The sequence below is a fragment of the Canis lupus genome, chromosome 9 (genome assembly GCF_003254725.2).
Source record: "Canis lupus dingo isolate Sandy chromosome 9, ASM325472v2, whole genome shotgun sequence".
NCBI classification, from domain to species: domain Eukaryota; kingdom Metazoa; phylum Chordata; class Mammalia; order Carnivora; family Canidae; genus Canis; species Canis lupus.
Genome location: NC_064251.1, coordinates 54,591,800 through 54,616,570, shown reverse-complemented (window position 1 = coordinate 54,616,570; position 24,771 = coordinate 54,591,800). Strand labels below are relative to the sequence as shown.

The 24,771-nt window shown below is 50.2% G+C and overlaps 1 protein-coding gene across 7 annotated transcripts in view; it reads left to right on the top strand.

The window, feature by feature from the left end:
- FUBP3 (far upstream element binding protein 3) overlaps positions 1 to 24,542 on the top strand; it is a 53,587-nt gene extending 29,045 nt beyond the window's left edge. For 6 of the 7 annotated variants that reach the window (XM_035721036.2, XM_025475494.3, XM_049114403.1 and 3 more), the window contains 13 exons: positions 1,676 to 1,838; positions 3,301 to 3,399; positions 7,208 to 7,312; positions 8,590 to 8,692; positions 9,322 to 9,422; positions 12,181 to 12,322; positions 16,579 to 16,739; positions 17,507 to 17,580; positions 17,877 to 17,957; positions 18,127 to 18,203; positions 20,775 to 20,846; positions 22,110 to 22,237; positions 23,199 to 24,542. In XM_035721036.2, coding sequence (XP_035576929.1) covers positions 1,676 to 1,838; positions 3,301 to 3,399; positions 7,208 to 7,312; positions 8,590 to 8,692; positions 9,322 to 9,422; positions 12,181 to 12,322; positions 16,579 to 16,739; positions 17,507 to 17,580; positions 17,877 to 17,957; positions 18,127 to 18,203; positions 20,775 to 20,846; positions 22,110 to 22,237; positions 23,199 to 23,207 — 1,315 coding nt within the window. In that variant the 3' untranslated portion in view covers positions 23,208 to 24,542. The remainder of the gene's footprint in view (positions 1 to 1,675; positions 1,839 to 3,300; positions 3,400 to 7,207; positions 7,313 to 8,589; positions 8,693 to 9,321; positions 9,423 to 12,180; positions 12,323 to 16,578; positions 16,740 to 17,506; positions 17,581 to 17,876; positions 17,958 to 18,126; positions 18,204 to 20,774; positions 20,847 to 22,109; positions 22,238 to 23,198) is intronic. The other variant, XM_025475497.3, reaches the window with a different exon arrangement.
- Positions 24,543 to 24,771: the final 229 nt, after the last annotated feature.

Below are 24,771 nucleotides of genomic sequence, written 5' to 3'. Positions count from 1 at the left end.
CCTTACTGCTATTTGAGAACCAAATGAATTGACTCTTGGTGGCCATCACTCCTCTTAGAGGGCTGTCTGGACTGGTCAGAGTATGTTTTGACTCTGGGTGCCCTGGCAAGCACTTTACTAGCATTTGCTTTCCCGCTCTGGGGCCCCTGTGCTTAGAGGCTTGTGTCAGATGCAGGCCTCATCAGTCCACGAGCCTCCTGGGGAACAGGGATGTACTAACTTAGTGTCTGCTCACTCTCCTCTTTGAATCTACTGAGTAGCGTTGCATTTGGGGACAGGGTAGCTAAGATTATTCCTGGCTCAATAGATAGGGATGTTTTACTGTTTCCGTTTCTCCGAGAGTCCAGATGAGTTTAAATTCTCTTGTTCTGCCGTAACATTGCAAGCAGTGAACCAGAATAAATATTGCTGGTAGGTGTGCATTATAGGGCAAGCGGGAGGATTTTGCTGGAGTCAAGGCATTTTTCTTCCAACACAGGTTAATTTAGTACACAAGCAAAATATTAAGCTGCTGGTGTCGCTGAGAAGACCGGCCAGGCCAATTCTGTATACAGAGAGGCTCAAGACTACAAAAGGCAACATCTGTTTCCTCCCTTTCTTTTCTTTCCTCTACTCTTCTAACCATTCCTGCTTCCTCTTCTACCCAGGCAGTCGGGGCAACAGGATTGTAACTTTAGGAGAAAACCGTTTCATTTTCTTCAAGTATACTGTACAGCCAGCCTATATAGTAGCTGAATGCTATCCTATCGGAGGAACCAAAAAACAGATTGCACATGGTGATTTAAAGAATAAATACTAAAAAAAAATAATAATAAAAAAATAAAGAATAAATCCTGCAAAAAGAAAAAAAACCCACAGAAAAACCAGCCACGGGAGCTTCTGGTGCTGAAAAGGCGATCACCCCAACAGGCAGCCTCGGCTGGTCAGGCCATGCTATGTCAACACTGCCGTTTCCCTCCCCTTCCTCGGGTCCACTGGCACCAGACAGCATCACAGGGGAAAGCAGGAGCCTGAAAATCCAAATGGACAGGCACAAAGCAGACATCTGTGGTCCTGTGACTGCACTGGGGCTGTGCTGCCTCTTCTTCTCACCCCTTCAGACCACACTGGCGATCAGCCATAGCCTGAGCTGGAAGGTCATCTCAGAAGTTGTAGAGCAGGTTGGCTGGGGGAAGAAACTTGGAATCTGGGAATTCAGATGGTGACTACTAACTCTCGCTTTCTTTCTTCCTATCTCTCTCGTTGCTCTCTCCTGCCCATATTTAACCAGTGTCTCTTGAGTATCTCCTCTGTGTGAAGCGTTACGTTGGACTGGGGACCAGAGAGAGGTGCAGAAGAGGGATCAAAGGCGGTCTCCGCCACCTTAGCAGCTGAAGGTTCTGATAGGAGATGAAACGTGTTTGTGATGGAAATGTGAGACACCGTCATGAGCAAAGGGCAGGCCGGAGAGGGCTGTGTTGGAATGTTGGTGTGTGGTGCGTGTCACTTTTAAATTCCAGCCCAGTAGCGTGGCGAATGGCAGAGACCTCCCGGGTTGTAGGGGAGGAGCTGGAGCTGGATGGAGGGCTGCCTTGACTCCTTCATGGTCTTCCCCCAATGCTGTTGTCCTTCATTCTCCAGGCAACTAGCACATTCATGTAATGCTCTTTCTCTTGTGATTCTTTCCCTCCCAAAGACAAGCCAAACGGCTCCTGGGGCAGATTGTGGACCGCTGTCGGAATGGACCTGGCTTTCACAACGACATAGACGGCAATAGCACAATCCAGGAAATTCTTATCCCTGCGTCTAAAGTGGGTTTGGTCATCGGCAAAGGAGGGGAGACGATCAAGCAGCTGCAGGTATGTGAGCCCTTAACAGAGTGGTGCTCCAGGAGGGCTTCTGGGACTGGGGGTTAGGGCTAGTCATAACCCAAACTCCCCATTGCTAGACTGGCTATACACCTCTCGGTGCAGAGCTCCCCTGCCACCCTCTGCTTACGTCAGTGCACAGATCCTCCATTCGACAGATACTTTATGAACAGTTACTGTGGCCAGGCCTGAGTCCAGGTATGATGCCAAGTGGTACTGCCCACTGGGGTGGTCACACTCTGTTAGGCTTGTTTTTACCATCAGACAACAACATCTTGGATGAAAGAACTGCATCCAGAGCTGGAGCTTTTAGCCAGCCACACACCCTCTCCCTAGCTGCCTGACCTTAAATATGTTTGTATATTTCTCCAGGGCTCAGAGTCCTTGTCTGTAAAGGTGGGGAAATGCCCGCCTCACTCTTGTAATGAAGCTGAAATAATACTCGTGATTTTATATTTACTTAAGATCCTTAGAACAGAGCCTGTTACTGAGTAAATGCTCCATGAACATTAGCTGCTCCTATTCCAGAACCCCTCATATGAGACATGGGAAGCCAGAAATGTGTCAGAATTGAACACCCCTAGAAGGGCAGCCCATGTGGCTCAGCAGTTTAGCTCTGCCTTCAGTCCAGGGTGTGACCCCAGAGTCCCGGGATCGAGTCCCACGTTGGGCTCCCTTCATGGGGCCTGCTTCTCCCTCTGCCTATGTCTCTGCCTCTCTCTCTCTGTCTCTGTCTCTATGAATAAATAAATCTAAAAAAAAAAAGATAAAAAAAAAGAACACCCCCAGGAAGTTCCAGGGCACATCCTGTAATCCGATGCCTGTTGGCCTAGCCAAACATCTTGACAGTCGTAGTCAGTGAGAGAAGGGGTACAGATATGCTTCCATGAGTTTGGATTAGTTTTGCTGCCAAATGAGTTATGAGCAAACTTATTTCCAAACTTCTGGGCTTTTGAAGTTGCAAGTCAGGGGTCGTGGGCTGCCTAGCGTGCGCTCTCACGCACCAGCACTTGGCCTGGCGGGCACTCTAATGTGGGCTCTAGGGTCCTGGAAGCCACCTTTTGCTCCCCCATGCCCCAGCTCTGAGACCTTGGGCAGCTTGCTCTCAGGGCCTGCCCCATCAGTGAAATAGGGCAGCAGGAGCCTTTCCTTCTCAGAGCTGTGCATGGGCCCTAACTAGATGATGTTAGTCCCTAATATGTCAAAAAAGTAGTTCATTGGATTGAGATATTCTGGGGACCAGGAGAAGAGGAGGGTTTGGGGAAATAGTTTTCCATATCACACTTGGCAGCTGTCTAGCATGAACTGTACACTGATGTTCTCAAAGGGCGGTACCTTGTGGTAGGTGGAACGTGCCTGATGGGGGATGGGGCCCAGCCCCATGCTTCTTGCACCATGCTGCATTCTCGTTCATGGTGGTGAGGGCTGTACTGCTGGTGTGCTTCCCCCATAGGAGCGGACAGGTGTGAAAATGGTCATGATCCAGGATGGCCCATTGCCTACGGGAGCAGACAAGCCTCTCCGCATCACTGGAGACCCGTTCAAAGTACAGGTAGGAAAGAAGTCACGAATGGGGCAGGTCCTGGGTATGGGGCTATCACTTGGGAGGAATGTGTCGAGCTTGTATGTTATTCAAGAAGTTACCTGGGGATCTCTGGGTGGTGCAGCAGTTTAGTGCCTGCCTTTGGCCCAGGGCGCGATCCTGGAGACCCGGGATCGAGTCCAACGTTGGGCTCCCGGTGCATGGAGCCTGCTTCTCCCTCTGCCTGTGTCTCTGCCTCTCTCTCTCTCACTGTGTGCCTCTAATAGATAGATGGATGGATGGATGGATGGATGGATGGATGGATGGATGGGAGGGAGGGAGTTATCAAACTGGGTGTTGTTTTATTTAAGGTGAACTGTTGTCCAAACTAAGCATGATGATAGGATATGAGGTCGGCCTGTCTCCTTCAGAGCCATTAGCCACAAGTGGCCATTTAAATTAATTCAAATTAAATGAGAATGGAGTTTCTTGTTTACACTGGCCATATTTTGAGAGCCTAAGAGCCACATGAGGATGGCAGCTCTGGTCATGGACAGTGCACATATGGAACATTCCCATAAATGAAGATGATTTTGTTGCACTGATAAGATGCAGTTTTCCATCTGTTAGCCTTTGGGTACCTCGGCTGCTGGGTCTCTCTGGCTCTTACTTGCTTGTTCTCTCTTGGTCCTATTTTGCAAGACTTCCCGCTTAGGTGGGAGATGAGCACCCCACCCGTATATGTGTGCCCTCCTAGCAAGCGCCCTGTGCCCTGAGCTCCCAGCCACAGAGTATAGCCCATTTCTGAAAGCAGTAAAGGGCTTAGGTTTAGACCATCTGGGGCAGTTCCACCCTCTGACTCTCACTGCCAGCAGGAATGTGAGTGGGCTGCGGGTGTGGGAATGTGTCTGTTCTCTTGAAATACGAATGTTCTTTTCCTGCCCACTGCAGCATACTGTGCCTTTGCTGCATTTAGAGGACTTCCAGGGTGGCATACCTTGGTGAGCTAGGCTGTCAGTAACAGCTGTTTCTCCACAGGAGTTCTGGGGCTTTGAGCCAGTGGAGGTTACCAGTCTCCTGCAAAATATTTCCCCCATTCTTCCCCTCCCACGATGATACTTTATTTACACATATATGTATTTGTGTGTGTGTTTATGTAGGTATATATGTTTATTGTAATTAACATGATATTATGGCAGTCTCGGGGTACAACAGAATGATTCAGCACATTGCAAAATTATATCCATCACGCCTTGGCTCACCATAGTGTGCTTATCATCCATCACTGTGCAGTTATTAAAGTATTAGTGATCATGTCCCCTGTGCTGTACTTCTCAACTCCAGGACTTACTACTTTTATAAATGCAAGTTTATACCTCTTAATCCCCTTCTCCTATTCATTTCCCCCAATTCTTTCTTTTTTAATATTTATTTATTAAAAGAGAGCATGAGCAGAGCAGAGGGAGAAGCAGACTCCCCACTGAGCAAGGAGCTTAATGTGGGGGTCAATCCCAGAACCCTGAGATCAAGACCTGAGCCAAAGGCAGACACCTCACTAACTGAACCTAGGCACCCCTGTTTCCCCCAATTCCTTTTTTTTTTAAGTATTTTTTTAATTTTAATTTTAATTTTTATTTTTTTTAAGATTTTATTTATTTGTTCATGAAAAACACAGAGAGAGAGAGAAAGAGAGGCAGAGACACAGGCAGAGGGAGAAGCAGGCTCCCCACGGGGATCCTGACATGGGACTCGATCCCAGGTCTCCAGAATCACACCCTGGGCCAACGGCGGCGCTAAACCACTGAGCCACCTTGGCTGCCTAATTTTTTTTTTTATTTTTTGATTATTTATTTATTTATTTTTAAAGATTTTATTTATTCATTCATGATAGAGAGGGAGAGAGAGGCAGAGACACAGGCAGAGGGAGAAGCAGGCTCCATGCCGGGAGCCCGATGTGGGATTCGGTCCCAGGACTCAGGATCGCACCCCGAGCCAAAGGCAGGCACTAAACCGCTGAGCCACCCAGGGATCCCCTAATTTTTTTTTTAATTCAGCTTGCCAGCATACAGTATAATTTCCCCCAGTTTTTAATGTTCTTGTTCAGCATAACTCAATTTGCTGTTATCAGGAGTTCTTCCGGTCCAGGTACATAGGTAAAAATCCTGGTTTTAGGGACACCTGGGTGGCTCAGCAGTTAAGCATCTGCTTTTGGCTCCAGGCATGATCCTGGGGTCCCAGTATCAAGCCTCACATCATGATTAAGAATCATGATTTTAAAGCAGAATTGAGGGCCAGTGATTCAGACGGCCTCAGGCCTTGGACTCCAGGCAGTGGTGCAGCACCTCACTCCCCTCCAGCAGGCCAGGGTCCCCCAGGTGCCTTGCCCCTCCAAAGCATCTCACCTTCCTTTTTTTTTTTTCCAAAAGATTTTTTAAATTTATTTATGAGAGAGGCAGAGATACAGGCAGAGAGAGTAGCAGGTTCCATGCAGGGAGCCCCATGTGGGACTCGATCCCAGGTCTCCAGGATCACGCCCTGGGCAGAAGGGAGGCGCCAAACCGCTGAGCCACCCAGGGATCCCGCATCTCACCTTTCTAAATGTGTGCACATTGGCTCCCTGCTTGCCTTCTCTGGTGGAACCTTCTGTTCTTTTATGAAAGAGCTTATTTTCTTGACATTCCACGCATTTGCAGGGAAGTCACAACAAAATATTTTTAGTTTTTTTGTTTTAATTTTAAAAGTACGTGTATTCTACATTTTTTATTTGGGAAAAGCCGTTTCCTGTGTTTAGGATAAATGGTTGTGTGTTTGCTTTCTCTCCCAACTTTTTATTATAAAAATCTTTAGACATACAGACAAGTTGAAAAGATGAACAGTGAACATGTACTTGTGTAGCCTCGTCCTACCTGTCATTTTGCCACACTCGTGTGTTTGTGTGTTTTATTTATTTACTTATTTCTGCTTTACCATTTGTGAGTAAGTGACAGATATCATGACCGTCTGCCCGCAGATCCTGCAGCATGTATCTCCCAAGAACTGGTTTCTATAATCAGGCCTAGGAAAATGATAGCAAGTCTCATAACATGATCTTATAGTCCAATGCTTGCAGTTTCTCCAAATGTCTGAAGACATTAATTCCTGTTTGTTTGTTTTTATTTGGGTGGTTTTTCCAGAACCAGGATGCAATCTGGGTTCCCAGACTTGAGTTGTTATGTATGGCTGATGTCCAGTGCAGGTTCCTTGAGGCTGGGACTGGTATGGGCAAGATGGACTGACTTAAAGTGCATTGGGGGGGCAGAGGACACTGAGTGTGCCTCCAAGAGCATCAGGCCTGGGAGGTAGTCTTGCCAGGTGGTAATTGGGATATTTGATCTCTGGGTGTTGGAGGATGATTCAGGCCCCCTAGGCTGGCCTTTTCCCTTCACCTCCCTGGAGCTCCTCTGCGATGGGTTGCCTTGTGATATCTTTTACGTGGAACTTGCCCACAGAGCTCTCAGAAAGAAACAGTGTGCCAAAATGCCTCAGGGCCATAGTAATCAATCTCTGACCTAGCACAAATGTGCTGATCCAACTGTGGCTTAAAGGAAGGCAGGCCCTTGTCTGTGTGGATGTCTTGGGCAATGTAAAGAACACGTCACCTAAGATTGGTCTATGTGACCCACCCTAGCAGCCTCCTCCTGTCCCATGTTGTGATACAAGAAGTGAGCTCTCCCACAGCTGAGCACCTTCTGAGTCTTTAAGCCTGACTTAATGGGGTCTGATCTTGAAATTTCACCTGGTGTCATGTCTTTTCTTAGGATTTTGTTTTCCATAATGCCTTTCCTCTGTGTTTACGCAGCAAGCGAGAGAAATGGTATTAGAGATCATTCGAGAGAAAGATCAAGCTGACTTCCGAGGTGTCCGAGGTGACTTCAGTGCCCGCGTGGGAGGAGGCAGCATAGAGGTATGCTTGTCCTACAGGTTAGTTTCCAGGCAAACGGGCTGCGCTTTTAGATTGTAGACCACACTTTGGTTAGCTCTTTAACCTTGAGTGAGTGAGTGAGCTTTGATCTCTTCGGAGCCTGGGTGGGTGTGAGGAAGGACCGAGAGAGTCAACCATAGGGAGGGGAGCCAGCTGCATGCATTTCAAGGAACGGGGCCATCTTCCTGGTTGTGAGGTTTTGCCTCAGCACTTTCCTGCTGCCCAGGTGAAGACTAGAGGCCAGATTTTCTCAGTGCTCTGTGTTGTGATGGTGTCAGACCTGGAAGGCCAACTTATTGATGAGGTGGAATGGAATGAAAAGCTTTCCTTTATTTTTTTAAATGTTTTTAAAGATTTATGAGAGAGAGGGACTGAAGGAGAGTGCAGGGGCAGGGAGGGGCAGAGAGAGAGCATCTCAAGCAGGCTCACTGCTGAGTGCAGACCCCAATGCAGGGCTTGAACTCACAACCCTGAGACCATGACCTGAGCCAAAACCAAGAGTCAGGTGCTTATTTGACTGAGCCACCCAGGCTCCCCAAAAAGCATTCCTTTACAATGAAGTTTTGAGATACGCTGCACCGTGGATAGAGCTTGCAAACATTATGCTTAGTAAAGTAAGCCAGATACAGAGAGACAAATACTGTGTGAGTCCATTCATGTGAGGCGCCCAGAATGGGCAAGTTCCCAGGGGTAGAATGTAGAGCAGAGGTGACCAGCACTGATGGAAGGAGACTGTTTAATGGATACATAGTTTTGGGGGTGATGAAAAGGTTTTGGAAGTACAGAGACTGTTGATGGTTACACAACGTTGTGTGTATATTTAATGCCACTGAACTGTATACTAAGTAATGGTTAAAATGATAAAGGTTATGTGTTCTTATATTTTATCACAATAAAAGAATGAAGGGGGGACATTTTCAAGGACCAGTGTACATGATATATTTATGCTTATTTCATAGAATTGGGAAGATAAGTTTGCCATCTTTAACCTTTTATCTCTAAGGTTTATTCTTCATTTTTATAACTAATGTGATGAAATCTCAGATGCATTAGCTAACTTAATAGGCAAGAATGTAATCATCAATCACGATATTTTTCCTAAGAGGGGAAAAATATGCTGTATCATATCATTTCTAGGAAGGCACTGCAATCAAAATCAAGTTGTTTGTTCTTTGGGTCTTTTTTTTTTTTTTAATGTATCCTTTAAGAAATAACAGATTTGCAGACAGCTCTGATAGATTTTGTTTCCCTGTGCTCAGGTGTCTGTGCCAAGGTTTGCTGTTGGGATTGTAATAGGAAGAAATGGGGAAATGATCAAAAAGATTCAGAATGATGCCGGGGTGAGGATTCAGTTCAAGCCAGGTTGGTTTTGATGATTCTCAAAAATCCTTAGTGCTATGAAGAATTATAAAGTACTTAACAAGCCAGGGACTCTATAATTAGCTCATGTGTGTTCCCTCCCTCCCTCTTTCCTCCCCACTCCTCCCCCCCATACTATTACCAAATTATCAATCTAGCTTTCTCCTCTGGGCCCTCATAGCATTTCCAGCTTTTAATTTTATCAAGGAGAGACAAAAAACAATCTGTTATTTTGACTTCATTATTTAAAGATAAAACCATTTAAGAAAAAGACTAACATCTTAGAATAAAGGACAGTTCTTTAAATTTTGTAGATTTGTCTTCATGAGCAAAATTACTTACATTGTCTTAATTTCCTCATTTCTCTGAAGATGGGAAAACATTGTGATGGGCTAATTTTGGCAACCTATACCATATATTACCAGCTCTGCTTTCTTTTGCCTTACTGTCTTGTGTTTCTGTAATGATATCTTTTTAAAATGCCTGTAATTACATAAGAAGCGAGTGTTGATATAAACCATCCAAAAAGATGATTATGCATCTGGTAGGAATATTGATTGCAAATCAGACTGACCTTTGTTTCCAACTAAAGTCAGGCTTTTCCTAACCCTGTCTCTCATTTTGTTCTACAGATGATGGTATTAGTCCAGAGAGAGCTGCACAAGTCATGGGACCCCCAGATCGGTGTCAGCATGCAGCACATGTCATCAACGAGCTTATTCTTACAGCCCAGGTGAGTCCAGCTTTCTGGAGTTCAGACACATCACCTGCAAAAGCAGAAAGTGCCACACAGGGTCTTGGGGCAGCACCAAAGAGAAGTCACGCCCTCTTGGATCACATTTCTGGAGCTCAGTGCTCTTGCCAGTTGCCTGCCTCCAGGTACATGGCTGGCAGCTTTTCTACGTCTGCGCTTTTCCTCCCTTCATGTATTTTGTTACTAGCTTCTTGCTCTTTGTTATCTAGGTTTTCTTGACATAGTAAGTTCCTGACTGTGTAAACTATTTGGAGAAGTACAGTGCAGGTCACATTTCAAGCCATTGGGTATACTTGGCATGGAAATATATTAAGTAAACTCCAGGGCGCCTGGGTGGCTCAGTTGGTTAAGCATCTGACTCAATCTCAGCTCAGGTCTTGATCTCAGGGTCATGAGTTCAAGCTCCACATTGGGCTCCACGCTAAGCATGGAGTCTCTTTTAAAAAAAATAATAAATGCTTGGGCAGCCCAGGTGGCTCAGCGGTTTAGCACTGCCTTCAGCCCAGGGTGTGATCCTGGAGACCTGGGTTCAGGTCCCACATTGGGCTCTCTGCATGGAGCCTGCTTCTCCCTCTGCCTGTGTCTCTGCCCCTCTCTCTCTCTCATGAATAAATAAATAAAATCGTAAAAGAAGAAAAAAATAAACTCTAATCTTAGCTTCAGAAAACACTTCTGGATCCTCCAGAGTCTTAAAGCTGTCTTCACACACTGGATTCCCTGCACTTCTCTCTCAGGATGCGAGCTAGCTTGTGTGATGCTGTTAGCATCTTCACCTGCCCGGCCCCCACCCCCCCACCCCCGCCTCCCATTGTGAAGTGCTCTGGGAACCACTGTGACTGACGCTAGGTTGGCATGTCTCCCAGGTGTGCCAAACTGAGGGCAAGTTTAAAAACACTGGAGGGGGATCCCTGGGTGGCTCGGTGGTTTAGCGCCTGCCTTTGGCCCAGGGCGCGATCCTGGAGTCCCGGGATCAAGTCCCACGTCGGGCTCCCGGCATGGAGCCTGCTTCTCCCTCCTCCTGTTCTCCGTCTCTCTCTCTCTCTCTCTCTCTCTCTCTCTCATAAGTAAATAAATCTTAAAAAAAAAAAAAAAACACCTGGAGCTGAAGAGAAGCACAGATTGGAAACTATAGCCCGAGCTCTGCTGATAGCTAGACAAGCCTGTGGGATAAGCCTCTGAGCCTCCCTGGGCTGAGCTCTCGACCACAGATGATTCGTATGCACCAGGTAGTGCAGCCCACACAATCCCCAGGGTCTTGGAGTGGCCATGTTGAAGTTACAGGCTTATAGCCCCCACCACAGACTTCCAGAATCAGCATACCCCAGAGAGGAGGCTTGAGCTTCTGCTAGAGTTGCAGCAATTCTTAGGATTAGACAAGTTCAGAAGAGACCAGCGTCCTTGGTAACAGGAGGAGTCTACAGACCCAGAGCTACAGAGGTTCAGGGCAATGGGGAGATAGCCTCATCTCTGAGACTCTGGGGAAGGCCACGAAGTCGGCTATGTGTGCACGTACCCATGTGTACATACATTTTAACATAAATCCCTAAAATTGCTTTGTTTACTCATCATTTGTCTCTCATAAAAGCCGAGTGCAAGGAAAAAAGCACTCTAGTCATCTCTGTTTTCTGCTGGTTTTAATTCTGGGTAAACACTCAGTTTACTCTTAATCAGCACAGGTAGGTTCTGCCAAACATTTGTCCACTATGTTGAACATCTGTTTGGCTTCTCCCTTCCACGAAGGGGCTCTCAGCTTTGGCCAGATTTGCCCTCAACATATAAAAAAGAATTTTTTTTTTTAAGATTTTTGTTTATTCATGAGAGACACAGAGGAGAGAGAGAGAGGCAGAGACACAGGCAGAGGGAGAAGCAGGCTCCATGCAGGGAGCCCGATGTGTGACTTGATCCCAGGACTCCAGGATCAGGCCCTGGGCTGAAGGCGGCGCTAAACCGCTGAGCCACCCGGGCTGCCCACAAAAAAGAATTTAAATGCTGCAGCTCCATAGTTACTCAGAGAACAGAGACCTCCAATGAGATTGGCTGCCCCTGAATGAAAAGAACCTTCTTCTGTTAGGTGTTGACCATGGATGTGCCCTGTTCTGGGGGCCCGGCATGAGAATGTCAGAGGCTCCTCCACCCCACACCACAGGCCCACACACCTGATTTGTTCCCTCCTTTTTTGGGAGAATGGCACAACCCGGCTATCTGTAAAAGGCTTTTATCCTATTTGCTAGTTGGATTGTGAGGTGCTCTGACCACCCACAGCAGTGTCTGCGGAGGGGAGGGTTGGAGGCATACTTGTCACTTTGAAATGCCTGCAGCTCTTCCACATCTAATGCCTGGCTGGTGGGCCCAGCGTGTGTTAGCCACGGGAAAGGGCAGACTCCACGGAGGAGAAAACGGCTCCTGATACCTGGACATTAGGGCCCAGTAATTAAGACTCGGCAAGAGGGCACTGGGCTTCAGCCCAGGAGTGTATACCTGACTGCGTGTTTTAGTTCAGTACAGTGGGGCTGTTTGTGAAACCACACACGTTCCTCTGCACATGTCCTCAGTGCTCCTGTGATTTGTGTTAATTCTGGCTTTGAAAGAGCACTTCAGAAACTGAAATGTGGCAAGGTGCTCAGGTTCTAGTGTGTGGCACTGATTATATCCTGTCACTTCACCTCCTCCCTGGGGCTGAAAAGTGGTCCTGGTGGCAGAGGCAGAAATCTTTACTTGAGCTTTGCGTCCTTCCTAGGAAAGAGATGGGTTCGGAGGCCTCACGGTGGCCAGAGGACGAGGACGTGGCCGTGGTGACTGGAGTGTGGGAGCCCCTGGTGGCGTCCAGGAGATAACCTACACGGTGCCAGCAGATAAGTGTGGCCTCGTCATAGGCAAAGGTAAGGGGCCACTGGTGGAGTTTCATGGTTCCCCTCCATCTGTCCTACCCGACAGCAGAGAGGGCCCAGATGGTACCTCCAGAACATAAAGTCAGGTCTGTTGGCTGCACTTGACTGCAGGTGCCAGGTCTGTGACATCAGCAGCCTTCCATAGAGACCCTGTTGGGTAGGGTCTTCTCATGAACATGCGCAGAGTGGGCTGTCGGTTATCATGTACAAACAGACCAAAAGTAAGACCCCACTGCCTGGTGAAGCCACGTAGGTTGTCAAAAAGGTCCCCTGCCCAGGATGATGGGGCCTCTGGATGTTTGTCAATCGACTGATTAGTGATTAATTTGCCTCCCGGGAGCTCAGAGGAACAGTTGAGATAATTCCTCAAGTGAAGGTTGCCCTGTGACAAATGTGTCACTTTTTGTGCTTACTGGATTTGGGTATTTGGGCTTTATTGACACGTGTAAGAGTGGTTTTTATCCTTTGAGCACATTTACTGTGAACAACGGACACCCTGTGGAGGGAAATAAAAATTGACTGGTTAGTTGTTTCAAGGCTTTGTAGAGAACATTAGGTAAGAAACCCTTGTTAGTGGCTAATGTGGCCGCTAGCCATCCATCACTGCGAGCAAGGGGAAGAGCAAGCAATTCCTGGGCTGCAGCAGGCTGGCCTTGGCTCCCTAGAGGTTCTCGGGAAACCTCACCCTGGGCAGCACACACAGGTTCACCTCTGGCCTTTGTATTTGCCTTCGTACATGTTGGAGGAAGTCAATGCAGGCTACACCCCCCCCGCCCTGCGAGTTTCTCCAATTTCTGCCACCACCTCTCTGACCTGTGGGAAAAAGCTAACGTTCCACAGAGCACAATTTGGGAATGGTCTTGGTTGGAGAGCTAAAGCTGCCTTAGCATACTGTCCCATGCTAGCACATGGGGGTGATCCCTCCTGCCCCTCATTCACCTTCTAGAGTCTGCATTTGGCCCTGTCGTGGCCAGTGTCTAAGGTATGCTCTCTTGAAATGTCTATCTCTGGTCTCTGTGTTGTCTTCAAGAGTATTAATCTTTTTTTTTTTTTAAAGATTTTATTTATTCATGAGAGAGAAAGAGAGAGAGATTGAGAGGCAGAGACACAGGCAGAGGGAGAAGCAGACTCCATGCAGGGAGCCTGATCCTGGGTGTCCAGGATCACGCCCTGGGCCAAAGGCAGGCGCTAAACCGCTGAGCCACCCAGGGATCCCCCCCCCCCTTTTTTTTTAAAGATTTTATTTATTCATGAGAGAGAAAGAGAATATTAATCTTTGGAGGTGGTAGGAGCCACGTGAGTTTGTTTTCATTTCCTGGCAGGGTGTATGTGCTGATCAGTGTTTAGGGGGTGCTGTCAGCTGCCCAGATGCTAGTGGTAAGTCAGAGCCACTACCCAGACCATCAGCTTGGCTGCTGTGAGATTGAAACCAGTCAGTGCCTGTGGGTTGAGAAGCAGAGCTTGGTGTCTTTGCCTTTGGAGGACCATCCTGTCAAGGAGGGTTGACTCGCTGACTGTGTGTCTGCTCTAGACGGGCAGCCTTGCTGTCTGTACTGTGACCAGTCTTGGTAGTCCGTTAAATCTGGATGTGGCCAGAACCGCCCCTTGTAGTTTGTTCTCAACAAAGTCACCCTGAGTGACTCCCACAGGGAAGTGACTGCTCTGTGTCCTGGGGCTCTGACAGCAGCCTCAAAAGGCCCAAAGTTTTGTCAGCCGGGGTCTCTCTTTACTGCTGCTCTCTGCTGCATGGGCGTGGACACACACGCACGCACACACACATACATGAGGCCTGGGTGTGGGGGTGCATCTTCTGAGAGAAGGTGTGTGGATGAGGGTGAGTAAGGGAGATGGGAGAGGGAGCCACCAGCAGTCAGGCCATTGGGTGCACCACCACCCCCCACCCCCCCCACGGCCCCCGGCTCCAGTCCTTGGACAGACGCTGAGCCTCCCTGGGCCCCTGCTGGATTTCCATGATAAATACAGCAGTGGTGACAGATAGTGTGGCCAGCCCTGCTCTTGTCAGCCAGGCTTTTAGCAGGTTTGATTAATTGCTTTACGATTTCACATCCAGCCGGGGGGCCACTTGTGGGTCGCTTCTGCCCCCCATCAGGTGGAAGAATGGACAGGCTGCTGAATGAGCCTGTAGACAGCCACCATGTGCCAAGCTGGTGACCTCATTTTGAAGGAAGATGAACTTAAATTAACTCCTTCCGGCCCCGCGAAGTTTTGTGGTGCCTCTTCACCTTATTAGCATGCTGCCCTGGGCTTAGAGGAGAGGGCCTGGGGAACTGCTGCTCCAAGTGCCCTCCGGAGGACTGCTAGTCTGGGCGGCGGGGCTCTCAGCCTCAGACACGCGCGCGGCCTTTTGTGCTCTTGCCTCGGAACCAGCGGCACCTGGGGAAGGCTGGAGGATTCCTTCCAGCTCTGGGTGTGCGGTAGGAAGGCTTCCACTTGCTCTTCTTGCTCTTCCTTCAGCCCCAGAAACACTTTGTTTAGTAGCAAAGCTGCCTGCTTTTCATGGTGCAAAGAGGATAAATTCACCACCTCTGAGCAGAGGACAGTATTTCCGGGCTGGGAAGGGCTTACTCCTGCCAAGGCCGGCAAGCCGCTGGAGGCTTCCTATGACTTTTCTGCATTGGCCAGTACAGTTTGCTCGAGTTGGAAAACACCTTTTCTTCCACCGTAGCAGAACTTTAAGAAAATCATGTGTGTTGGGATCCCTGGGTGGCGCAGCGGTTTAGCGCCTGCCTTTGGCCTGGGGCGCGATCCTGGAGACCTGGGATCGAATCCCACGTCAGGCTCCCGGTGCATGGAGCCTGCTTCTCCCTCTGCCTGTGTCTCTGCCTCTCTCTCTCTCTCTCACTGTGTGCCTATCATAAATAAATAAAAAAAAATTAAAAAAAAATTAAAAAAAAAAAAAGAAAATCATGTGTGTAACACGTTGGTGTGTTGCATTGTTGTTTTTCATTTGCTCTTAAATTGAAACCCAACATCAACTAAACTGACACATGGCACGAGCCAATTTGAACAAAGCTTTCTCTGAAAGCCAGCAGCCTCCCAGTTTCTTCCTTCCTGTGGTGTCTGCCTTCAGGAGGCCGCAGGACCCCCGCTCCATCCTTGCCTCCTGTTCCCGTAGCATCCCACCGTAGCATCCCACCGAGGATGAGGTAAGACACAACACAGGCGGGGCCTGCTCTTGGGACCCCCTCCTTGTCCACCTGCTTGATAGGTGCTCCAGCAGCAGGCTGGAAGGACTATGGACACATTACCGTAAAATGACAAATATCATTTGAGGTTAGTTTTGACTCTGGGCGGGGTGGAGTGACACAGAGACTGGCCTTTAGTCTTTGCCTTTTGATCATTTGGTGGGGCTCTCTGCTCACCTGCACCAGATTGTCCACAGATTGTCTTTTTCTAAATTCGCAAAACTCTGGGCTTCCAGGTTTTCCTTGTACTCTGCCCTCTACACCCCACCCCCCCAGTTGAGCAGAACCGATCTGTAAATTCTGTGAAATTTCAAAAGAAGAATCAAACCATTGTGACACTGCTGGAGCTTTTGTTACGCAAATCTCAAGAGACTGGAACTCTCACAGGTTTTTCAAAGGGTCCAACTAAATTTTCATTACCCCACTCCACCCAGGCCTCTTTCTGTCTGTCTGTCTGTCTGTCTCTCTCTCTCTCTCACACACACATACAGACACACACATATCCTCAGCTGCCTCTCTGTCTAGACCTGCCCCCCCCTCCCCCCACTGCCCATGGAGGAGGCAGGGACTGGAGAAGTGACAGGATGGGACTATTGAAGGCCCGAGTGGGCTCTGGGCATTGTTGGAGCCAGTGGCCCTGTCTGTTTGCCCAGTGGAGGGAGGGAGAGGGCAGAGCCGTGGCCCACAAGGCTAAGGATGGAGTGTCTTCCCGGGGCCAAGGCCTGGCTGCACCAGGAGCAGCACGAGCCAGCCTCTGAGGTTCCCAGCTCCATCATGCACCCACCCATGGGCTCCAGGCCTCGGCCTGGCTCGGAGAGAAACCCTGGCTCAGCTCATAAGCCTAGTTTTGCAAACGAGAGCCCTAACATTTGTCCGGAGGCGGAGGATTTCAGAGTTGATCCCAGAAGGAACTTCTCCGCTTTCAGACCAGTGCTGGGGTACAGATAACACCTTTCCTCCTCTTCACAGCAGAGTACTGCCGGACTGCTGGGTCTGCCACAACTGCCACTTATCCTCTGTCTTGTGTCCACCTGCCCGCAGGGGGTGACAACATCAAAAGCATAAATCAGCAGTCAGGAGCGCACGTGGAGCTCCAGCGGAACCCCCCTCCCAACACTGACCCCAACCTGCGAATATTCACCATCAGGGGCATTCCTCAACAGATCGAGGTGGCCAGACATCTCATAGATGAGAAAGTTGGCGTACGTACAAGGTCCTTCCCCTGCCTGGCTTAATGATAGCTGGGTTTTCTTTTGGATGTCCAAGGTACCTGCTCTTCCCCCAGAACCATGTACTTCCTGTGCCTTTCAGTCCTCGTGTCACGTGAGGGCGGCCCCTCCCACTTTGCCAAGGGGGAAGGTCGGGGCCCAGAGATGCCAGGGCCAGGCCCTCTGGCAGAACTCACCAAGGCCACCGCAGCTCAGCAGCTCAGGCCCAGAGCCGTATCCCTTGTAGGCTTAGATGAGCAGCCAGGCGGCAGCCTTCCCCCCCCAGCACTGCCCCCGGACTCCCGCGGGCGTGGCTCTGGCAGCCAGCCCTGCAGGCAGCTTTCATTGACTCTGGCTTTAGTTTCAGGCACCTCAAAGCAGATAAAGAAAGGGAGTGTTGATGGAGGACAGATTGGCCACTGCTCACCTCAAAGGGGACGTAGAATGGCAGAAAGAGCCATGGGCCAGCCTAAATTGACGGGAGAGTCAAGCAGGTTGGTCCCTACCCCCAGGGTGACACGCTAGGGCAACTGTGGTGGTGCCGTGTTGGCTGTGTGGTGGTATCGGTCACTCGATGGGGCAGAAGCCATTTCTGCAGATAAAGTCCACTGTGGGGAAGCAAGGCTAGCGAGTGTCATAGGGTATCTGTACTTTACTTGACTCTGTCTCCCCGAAAGCTGTATTTTGCCTTGGGGTGGGCCTGGGCAGAGGGCAGAAGTGCAGCCGACAGCAAGTGAGAGCTCCCTCTGTGCCCTTGACAGGGGACCAGTCTCGGAGCACCCGGAGCCTTTGGACAGAGCCCCTTCAGCCAGCCACCTGCTGCACCTCATCAAAAGTGAGTCTCTTGGGTTGGTCTCAGTGGGAAGAGTTCACCCCGTCTCAGGAGGTCCTCTTTCCAGCTGCTTCTAGGGAGTGCCAGCCAAAAGCCTGGAGTCCTGGGTTTGAGCAAGATTCCTCCCTTTGCCTCTCTCCACCGGCCCCTGTAAGCCTGTTCACAGCCCACTGACCAGTCCTGGGGGTGAGAGCCTCCCAGAAGCCAGAGGGCCTTGGGGCCAGCACCAGCATCCCTCAGCGGCTCTCCCCACCTGGTCCTCGGCCCGCTGTGTTCATTTGTTCTTTACTTTCTTTTAGCACATTTCCCCCAAGGAGCTCAGGCTGCTTCCCGAGCATTGCTGCTAAAGTGAATGGAAACCCCCACAGCACCCCTGTGAGGTAGGTGACTTCTCGCTCCATCCCTGCGGCCCTCCTGGGACAGGCGGGACCGGTGGGGTGGAGGGAGCAGAGAAGAGCTAGACCACGGATGGCTTGGTGGGAGGTGGGCCCAGGTGAGGAGAGGGGGATGTGGCCTGCTCTGGAACCAGTGGCTCTCTTGTCCTCCTAGTGGTCCTCCGGCCTTTCTGACCCAGGGATGGGGCAGCACCTACCAGGCGTGGCAGCAGCCCACACAGCAGGTCCCAAGTAAGTGACGTGGAGGAGATGGGACCGCGCGCCCCCCCTCAGGAGGGCCAAGGGGCTGGTGTGTCTGAAACGCTCTAGTTGCACATCTTGGCCAGTAGGCCCGGCATGCATGTCCCTCCCCAGAGATGCCGGGAGCCTCCCGGGGCAGGGGGAAGCCACCAGCTGAGCAGGGATGGCAGCTGGCTCCCTCCTGACCCTCCTCTCAGACCTTTCTTTCCCATTCCTCTGTTCTTAGAGCTAGGGGCTGGTGTCCACCTTGTTTCCACAAATGGGTCAGGAAGGCCTGCAGGCTTGGACCTGACCCTGCCCACAGCTCCTCCCCTCACTTCCCTCCCAGGCCCCCATACTTGCTGGGAGCCCTCCCCACTCCCCAGCTCTGGCCTCCTGGTGACCGTGTCCGTCCCCCCCCCCCCCCCCCCCCCCCCCGCCCGCTTCTCTCCAGCACTGGCTTAGAAAGGATGTTCTTTCTATCTCCTGAACTTTCAGAAAGCACAGAGCTAGAGAATTAGCTCTGCTCGGTGACACCCTGAGCCTGCCCTCCGGCCCCACATGAGTTTCAGGAGCCATTCTGGAGTTATATTGCTGGTAGAGCCACCTTCACAGCCTTCAAAAACAAAACACACACCTTACCTTCGGGTTTTCTGTCCCTCCGGAGCGGTGGCCTGCTTGTGTTTGAAGGGATTCTTCAGTGCATCTGCATGTGATCCTTGCGGCCCACCAGATGCAGGACCCTGCATGCAGCTTTTAGCTCCCCGGGCACTGAGCCTCGTTCTGGGCTTCTCTTGTTTCCCCCTGAGCAGAGTGTCTCTGCACAGAAGCCCTGCCTGGGGGTAGCTGCTCAAGGTCACAGCTAGACAAGCAGCCCAGTGGGGTCGGAGTCCTGAGGCCGAAGCTATACATGGCGTGTCCCCCTCCTGTGCACTCCAGTTCTGTTGTCTGTGAAATGAAGGGTTTAGGTTTGATTTCCAAAGTACCCATGAGCCCTAAAATTGTATAATAGCTTTTTTTTATTCCTTTTCCTCCCCAATATATTTTTTTTAATATGAAATGTCTCAGACATACAGAATAATATGAAGAATTTTACCACGAACACCTGTACACCACCTAGAGTGTGCCAGGCCCATTTCACTGCACTCACTTTGTCCTAGAGCCTGTTCCTGTTTTCTTTGCTTCTGTTCTGATCGGAAAGTGCCCTCAGAACAAGAGGGGGCCTGGGTTGAATTCACATTTTGCCCCATTGCTCAAGACAGAGACTGAGAGAGAGCCCTAGGCTGGGGGGAATTTGGTAGGGGACACATCCTCTTGCCTGAGGGGACTAGACCCTGGGGCCATGGTTCTGCAGAGGCCCTGCCCTGCTGGCAACCTCAAACCCCCACTGGCCCCAGAGGGGTTGGCAGAGGCCCGTGGGTCGAGTAAAAGAAAACAGTCAGTGCCTGGTTTCTTGCCTCTGTTCCCATTCCTTCATCTTGTTGTGTTGAGCTTTGTCTGTCTATAGGAGGCGGTGAGAATTGGTTCTAGTGAACTCTCATTTGGAAGAAACCTCTTGCTTGCCCAACCCTTGGCGTCTGCGGGAAGAGCTCTTGCTGCCCTTCTCCTGGCCTTCTCCAGAACCACCTTGTTCTGTTCCTCGCATCATCCTGAGCCACTTCCTGCCCCACTGGGAGGAGGGGGTGGGGGGTATCTTTGCCCTTTGGTCCCCCCACCTCACTTCTTCCCCCTGCCCCGCACACAGACTCCCCTCACCCCACGCCCCTCCTCAGACTGCAGTAAAGTAGCAGGAAAGACACTCTGCTGTGACTATGGTCACTAGCCACCACCTGCAATTCTAACAGAAAACCAAATGCTGAATGGGGTCCGAGCAGGTGGACACGTGAGCCAGCCCTGACCTCAGCAGAAGGAAAGGTCCCAACTTGTCGCTCTGGTCAGGGCTTCTAACCCCTGCAGAGGCAGGCCGCAGTCACTCGCTCCCCAGATCTTTCCTGCCAGTGCCACACAGAGCACGCGCCCCTGGTGGGGTGCCAGGAACAGCCCCACACACCTCTTCTTCCCCTCCACTCCTACCCCAGAAAGGCACGAGGCCAGATTGAGGTCAGATGCATGTTGTGGCCCTCAGCCCCTCCGCTGTGTGTACCTCGTCTTCTGTCGCAAGCAATGTCCGGGCCATTTCCCCTCACGCTTCCTGTGCTTCTGCTTGTCCAGAGTTAAAGCCGTCAGTCTCTGAACAGAAGGGTCAGGGGAAGAGTGTGGTCAGCACCACTTGGATTCCTTGTTCCATCCGAAGGCCGATTCAGTTCAGGGAGCCTCAGATGAGGTCACTCTGGCTCCGGGGCACCCTGAGCTCATATCTCCATCTGAAGGATCAAGGCTCTTCCGACCCTCTGCTCTTGGGGGGGGGCAGCAGTCCTGCCCAACCCCCTCCTCCCAGGGGCCTTAGTCACACCTCGTGGGCCTGGGTGGAGGCCCTCTGGGGCGTCCCCATGTCTCCCCACGGCCGGCCTGCTGCTGCCTTACCAGGCCATGGGGTCCAGAGCCGGCGCCAGGGGCCTGACTGCTTTTGTGTTCTCCGCACAGGCCAGCAGAGCCAGCCGCCGAGCAGCCAGCCTGACTACAGCAAGGCCTGGGAAGACTATTACAAAAAACAGAGTGAGTGAGACGGCCCTCTGAACAAGCAGACCCTAGGCCCAGAGCCCCCGCGCCTGGAGGCCTCGCGGTCGTGGTGCCCTGTCACCTTCGTTCTTCCTGCGCTCTCCCTGTGTGACTTCGTTCTCAGTCTGCCTTTGTCTCCCTGTGTCCCCTGGGTGTCTGTCAGAGAAGACGTGGTGGAGCCGTCTGCTGCCGCCCCCCCACCCCCTTCTAGACACCAGAGAACCTAAGGACAAGCTCGGGGCCAGCTGTCCAGCCTCAGCCATCCCCTTTGGAACCGCTTGGCCAGGACTCAGAGCAGCAGGCCCCTGGTCCCTGACCATCTTGCCTCCACCCAGCTCTTTCTGATCCTTTCAGGGCAGGGAGGAGAAAGAGGGTAAAACTCCAAGAAGGCAGCCCAAAGTTGGTGTGGGTGCCAACGTGCTTGTTTCTTTTCTTAAGTTAGCTCATTTTTTAGTTGTGCCAGAAACTAAACCCATCTCTTTAACGGTTAAGAGAAGAAAAATCTAGTTACAGCAACCGAAAAAAGCCCCCAAGTGAATCCTTTAAAATTAGCCCTAATTCCTTTGTATTCCAAAAGTACCGAGCCAGAGTGTGGTTGGAGGAGGTGCTCACGTGTCTTGACTGCAGAGTATGTTACCTGCTGGTTGACAAAAATCAGGTCAAGGAGTGTCAAAGAAATGGTTACCCTGGTGTTTGGATTGTCACCCCATTGATAGCTTGGGGGGTTGGGGCAGTCAGGGAGGTCCTCGTCACCCAGAGCACCTGCTGGAAGGCCAGATGCCCTATCTTCCCCAGCCCTCCTGGGATTGGATGCTCTGTACAGGTACACCCTGCCCCCAGTGGGGCACTTGCACTCTTTTCCTTCTTCCTCCCTCCCTCCTCCTCTCCTTCTCCACCTCGCTCTCTGTGTGTCTGTGTCTCTCTCTCTTTCTCTGGCCCTGGCAGCCCATGGGGTAGGCAGACAGAGGCAGAGATGGTGATTTTGACAAGACGGATGTGCGATCTTGTGGGGGCAGAGCAGGGACAGGTAGCACGTGGCTGAGGGTCCTTTCTGCAGCAGGGCCCTGGGCAGTGCCCAACCGCACAGCATCCCAAGGACCCTCCAGCGCCAGACTCACCGGAGCCCAGAGGGAGAGCGCATTGGCACTTTTTCCAGCTGCCCCCGTCTTTGGGAAGGGATTCCTCTAAGCTGACAGCGTCCTTTACCTCCCCAGACACATCCCCACCCCCGATAACCCCTGTGCTCTCCTTTGTCATCAGGTCACGCCGCCAGCGCTGCTCCTCAGGCCAGCTCCCCGCCGGACTACACAATGGCCTGGGCGGAATATTACAGACAGCAGGTGGCCTTCTACGGGCAGACGTTAGGGCAAGCTCAGGCCCACAGCCAGGTCTGTAGCCCATCACCAGCACCGCAGGGCCTACCCAGACCAGTCCTGACCCCCTTTCTGCCAAGCCTGTGTGTGTGCCTGACCCCAGGGCAGGAACGCGGCTGCGGAGGGATGGCCCTCGCCCCTGTGCCGCCCAGCATGGCAGCTGTCTGCTGAGAGGCCGGCTGGGACCACGCTGGCCCCCTCCTCGCAGGTTTGGGCTGAGTGGGAGAGGAATTGGCTGTGCAGCCTTTGTAAGGAAGTGCCCGGTTCTCTCTCATGTCTCGGCCCTCACTGTGCAAGGCTGAGTGACACTCCAGTTTCTCTTGCTAGGCCTCAGTTTCCCCAGCCGTCAGTGAGAGTGACAAGCCTGTGGTACTGGGCGGGCTTGGCACTATGGTAGGGAGCGTGGGAGACACACCTGCTGCTGCTCTTAAAGAAGGTTGTGTGGCCAGACTGTTCCCCCCGCCCCCCCGCCCCCCGGCCCTCAGCAGTGAGGGGCGGCAGGGAGAGGGCAAGTCCACACCCTCTGAAGGCTGGGCAGGGCAGAGCACCAGATCTTCATCCCGCACGGAAAGCTGGAGGGCTCCATCCAGTTAGAAGCCAAAAATGGATTTCTTATTAATGTAGGAACATGACCAAAGGCGCCCCCATGCACCTTTCAGGTGACCTGCTGCTGACCAGGTCCCCATGGACCCAAACTCGCTGGTCATCTCACTGCCAAAATTGGCCCTCTGTGCCTGGGCTCAGTGGAGACAGGTGTCAGGGCCGGTGGGCAGTGGTGGAAAGGTATCTCGTGCTGGCTCCCCTGCTTGAGTAGCTGCCCCAGGACCCTCCTGTACAGGAGAGCATGTGTCTGGGCCAGATCCAGAGCCACAGGGGAAAGGGTGACCTGTCACCTCCCTGCCTTCAGAGCCCCAGGCTGAGACAGGACACAAGAGCTGGCCTCACAGACTAACTTCTGTCCCCTTCCTTCCCACAGGAGCAGTAGGACAGCCACCTGCGGCTCTTTTCTCCCCGAAATCATTGTGAGCAAAAACGTATTTGTAACAGAGGTTTTTAGATTTGCAAACCTTTTGATGAAGAACCTTTGTTTTCTGTGAAACACTATATTTAGATTAACAGGATTTTTCTAAAAATCGGGAAAATTAGTTACTAAAAATTGCTGGTAATTTCTGTTTCATTATTTTTGTTTGTTATTTCAAATGTGTAAGCTCTGGGATTCTTTTTGGAGCAAGACCTGCAGATTCAGGCACCAGAATGTGCCTCAGAGCAGTGACATTTCAACACGGTGTGTTTGTTTTGTTTTGTTCCGTTTTGTTGCGTGTCTTTTTATTTACAGTTTTTTTCTGTTGCAACAGAAAGTGGCTTGGAAGTCTTAGGTGGTATGTAACAAATTCTTTAAAAAATTTTTAAACAGTATTTAAATATTCTTAAATGTGTAAATTCATTAAATGTTTTACTTCTAATTTCTTGTTATCTTGGCTGTCTGGTTTTATTGCATTTTTTAAAAAACTGAACTATTATGTATTGTAATTAATTATGTGAATTCTGAATTGAGACAGATAATTGTATTGCTGTCCAACAGGGATTGGGAGGGGGCATTTTATAGGGTTTGTATAATTTCTAGAGTGCTAAAGGGTAATATAAAAATGTGTCCGTGTGTTTAGCAAACGTTTTTTTCCGTGTCTCTATTACCAGTGGCAGTTGTGTATCTAAGACCTCCAAGCTTGTTTTAAAAACAAAACAAAAAACCTTTCTTCTCTCAGAAATATAAATACTGTTATTTTTAATATTAAAAAGAAATTCGATATAACTTTTAACAAACACTGTGGAACGTTAAACCGCGTGAAAATGTAGTAACTGTTGTTTAATTCCGAGATGTTTCTTCCTTTTTTTCTTTTAAATATTTTCTTAATATTTGTCAAATTAACTAGATGGATAAATAAATCTAGTATTAACCACCATATGAATTAAATAATTTTGATTTAATAAAAGGGATAATATGATTTTCAGTGTTTACTGTAGTGCAACTTGTACAGATAACATGTATTTTTAAAGGAAAGAAAAACGGAATCGAAGCTATTTTTCTCGCATTTTTAATTGACCCGAGGGACATTCCGTTTGAAATGTACCGAAGTTACAGTTTCTGGATTTTTCTCCTTATTTTCCTTATAATGCTTGAAATGTCTAACTATTAAAAAAAGGCAATTGGAAAATGTTATGCATGTTGTTTTTTTTTTTAAAGTGTTCTTTTTATTTGACTGACAATTCATTTTACACTCTATATAATAAAATTTCCACAAGACGTCTTGTGGGCCAAGTATTTTTAGTCTGTTTGCTTTCCTTGTGCGACCTGCCCCCTGCCCGCTCCCCCCACAATGAAATCGAGCGGACGTTCTTGCAGTTCGCAGCCTGTCGGTCGTGCTGCACTACGCGAGCCCGACTCGGCGCGCAGCCCAGGTGCCTAGCTCCTTCGTCACGCTCATTTTATTTTAATGGCTTGGTATAATTTGACAGTGTGACTCGAGAGCCTTGATTACCACCAGCCCCTC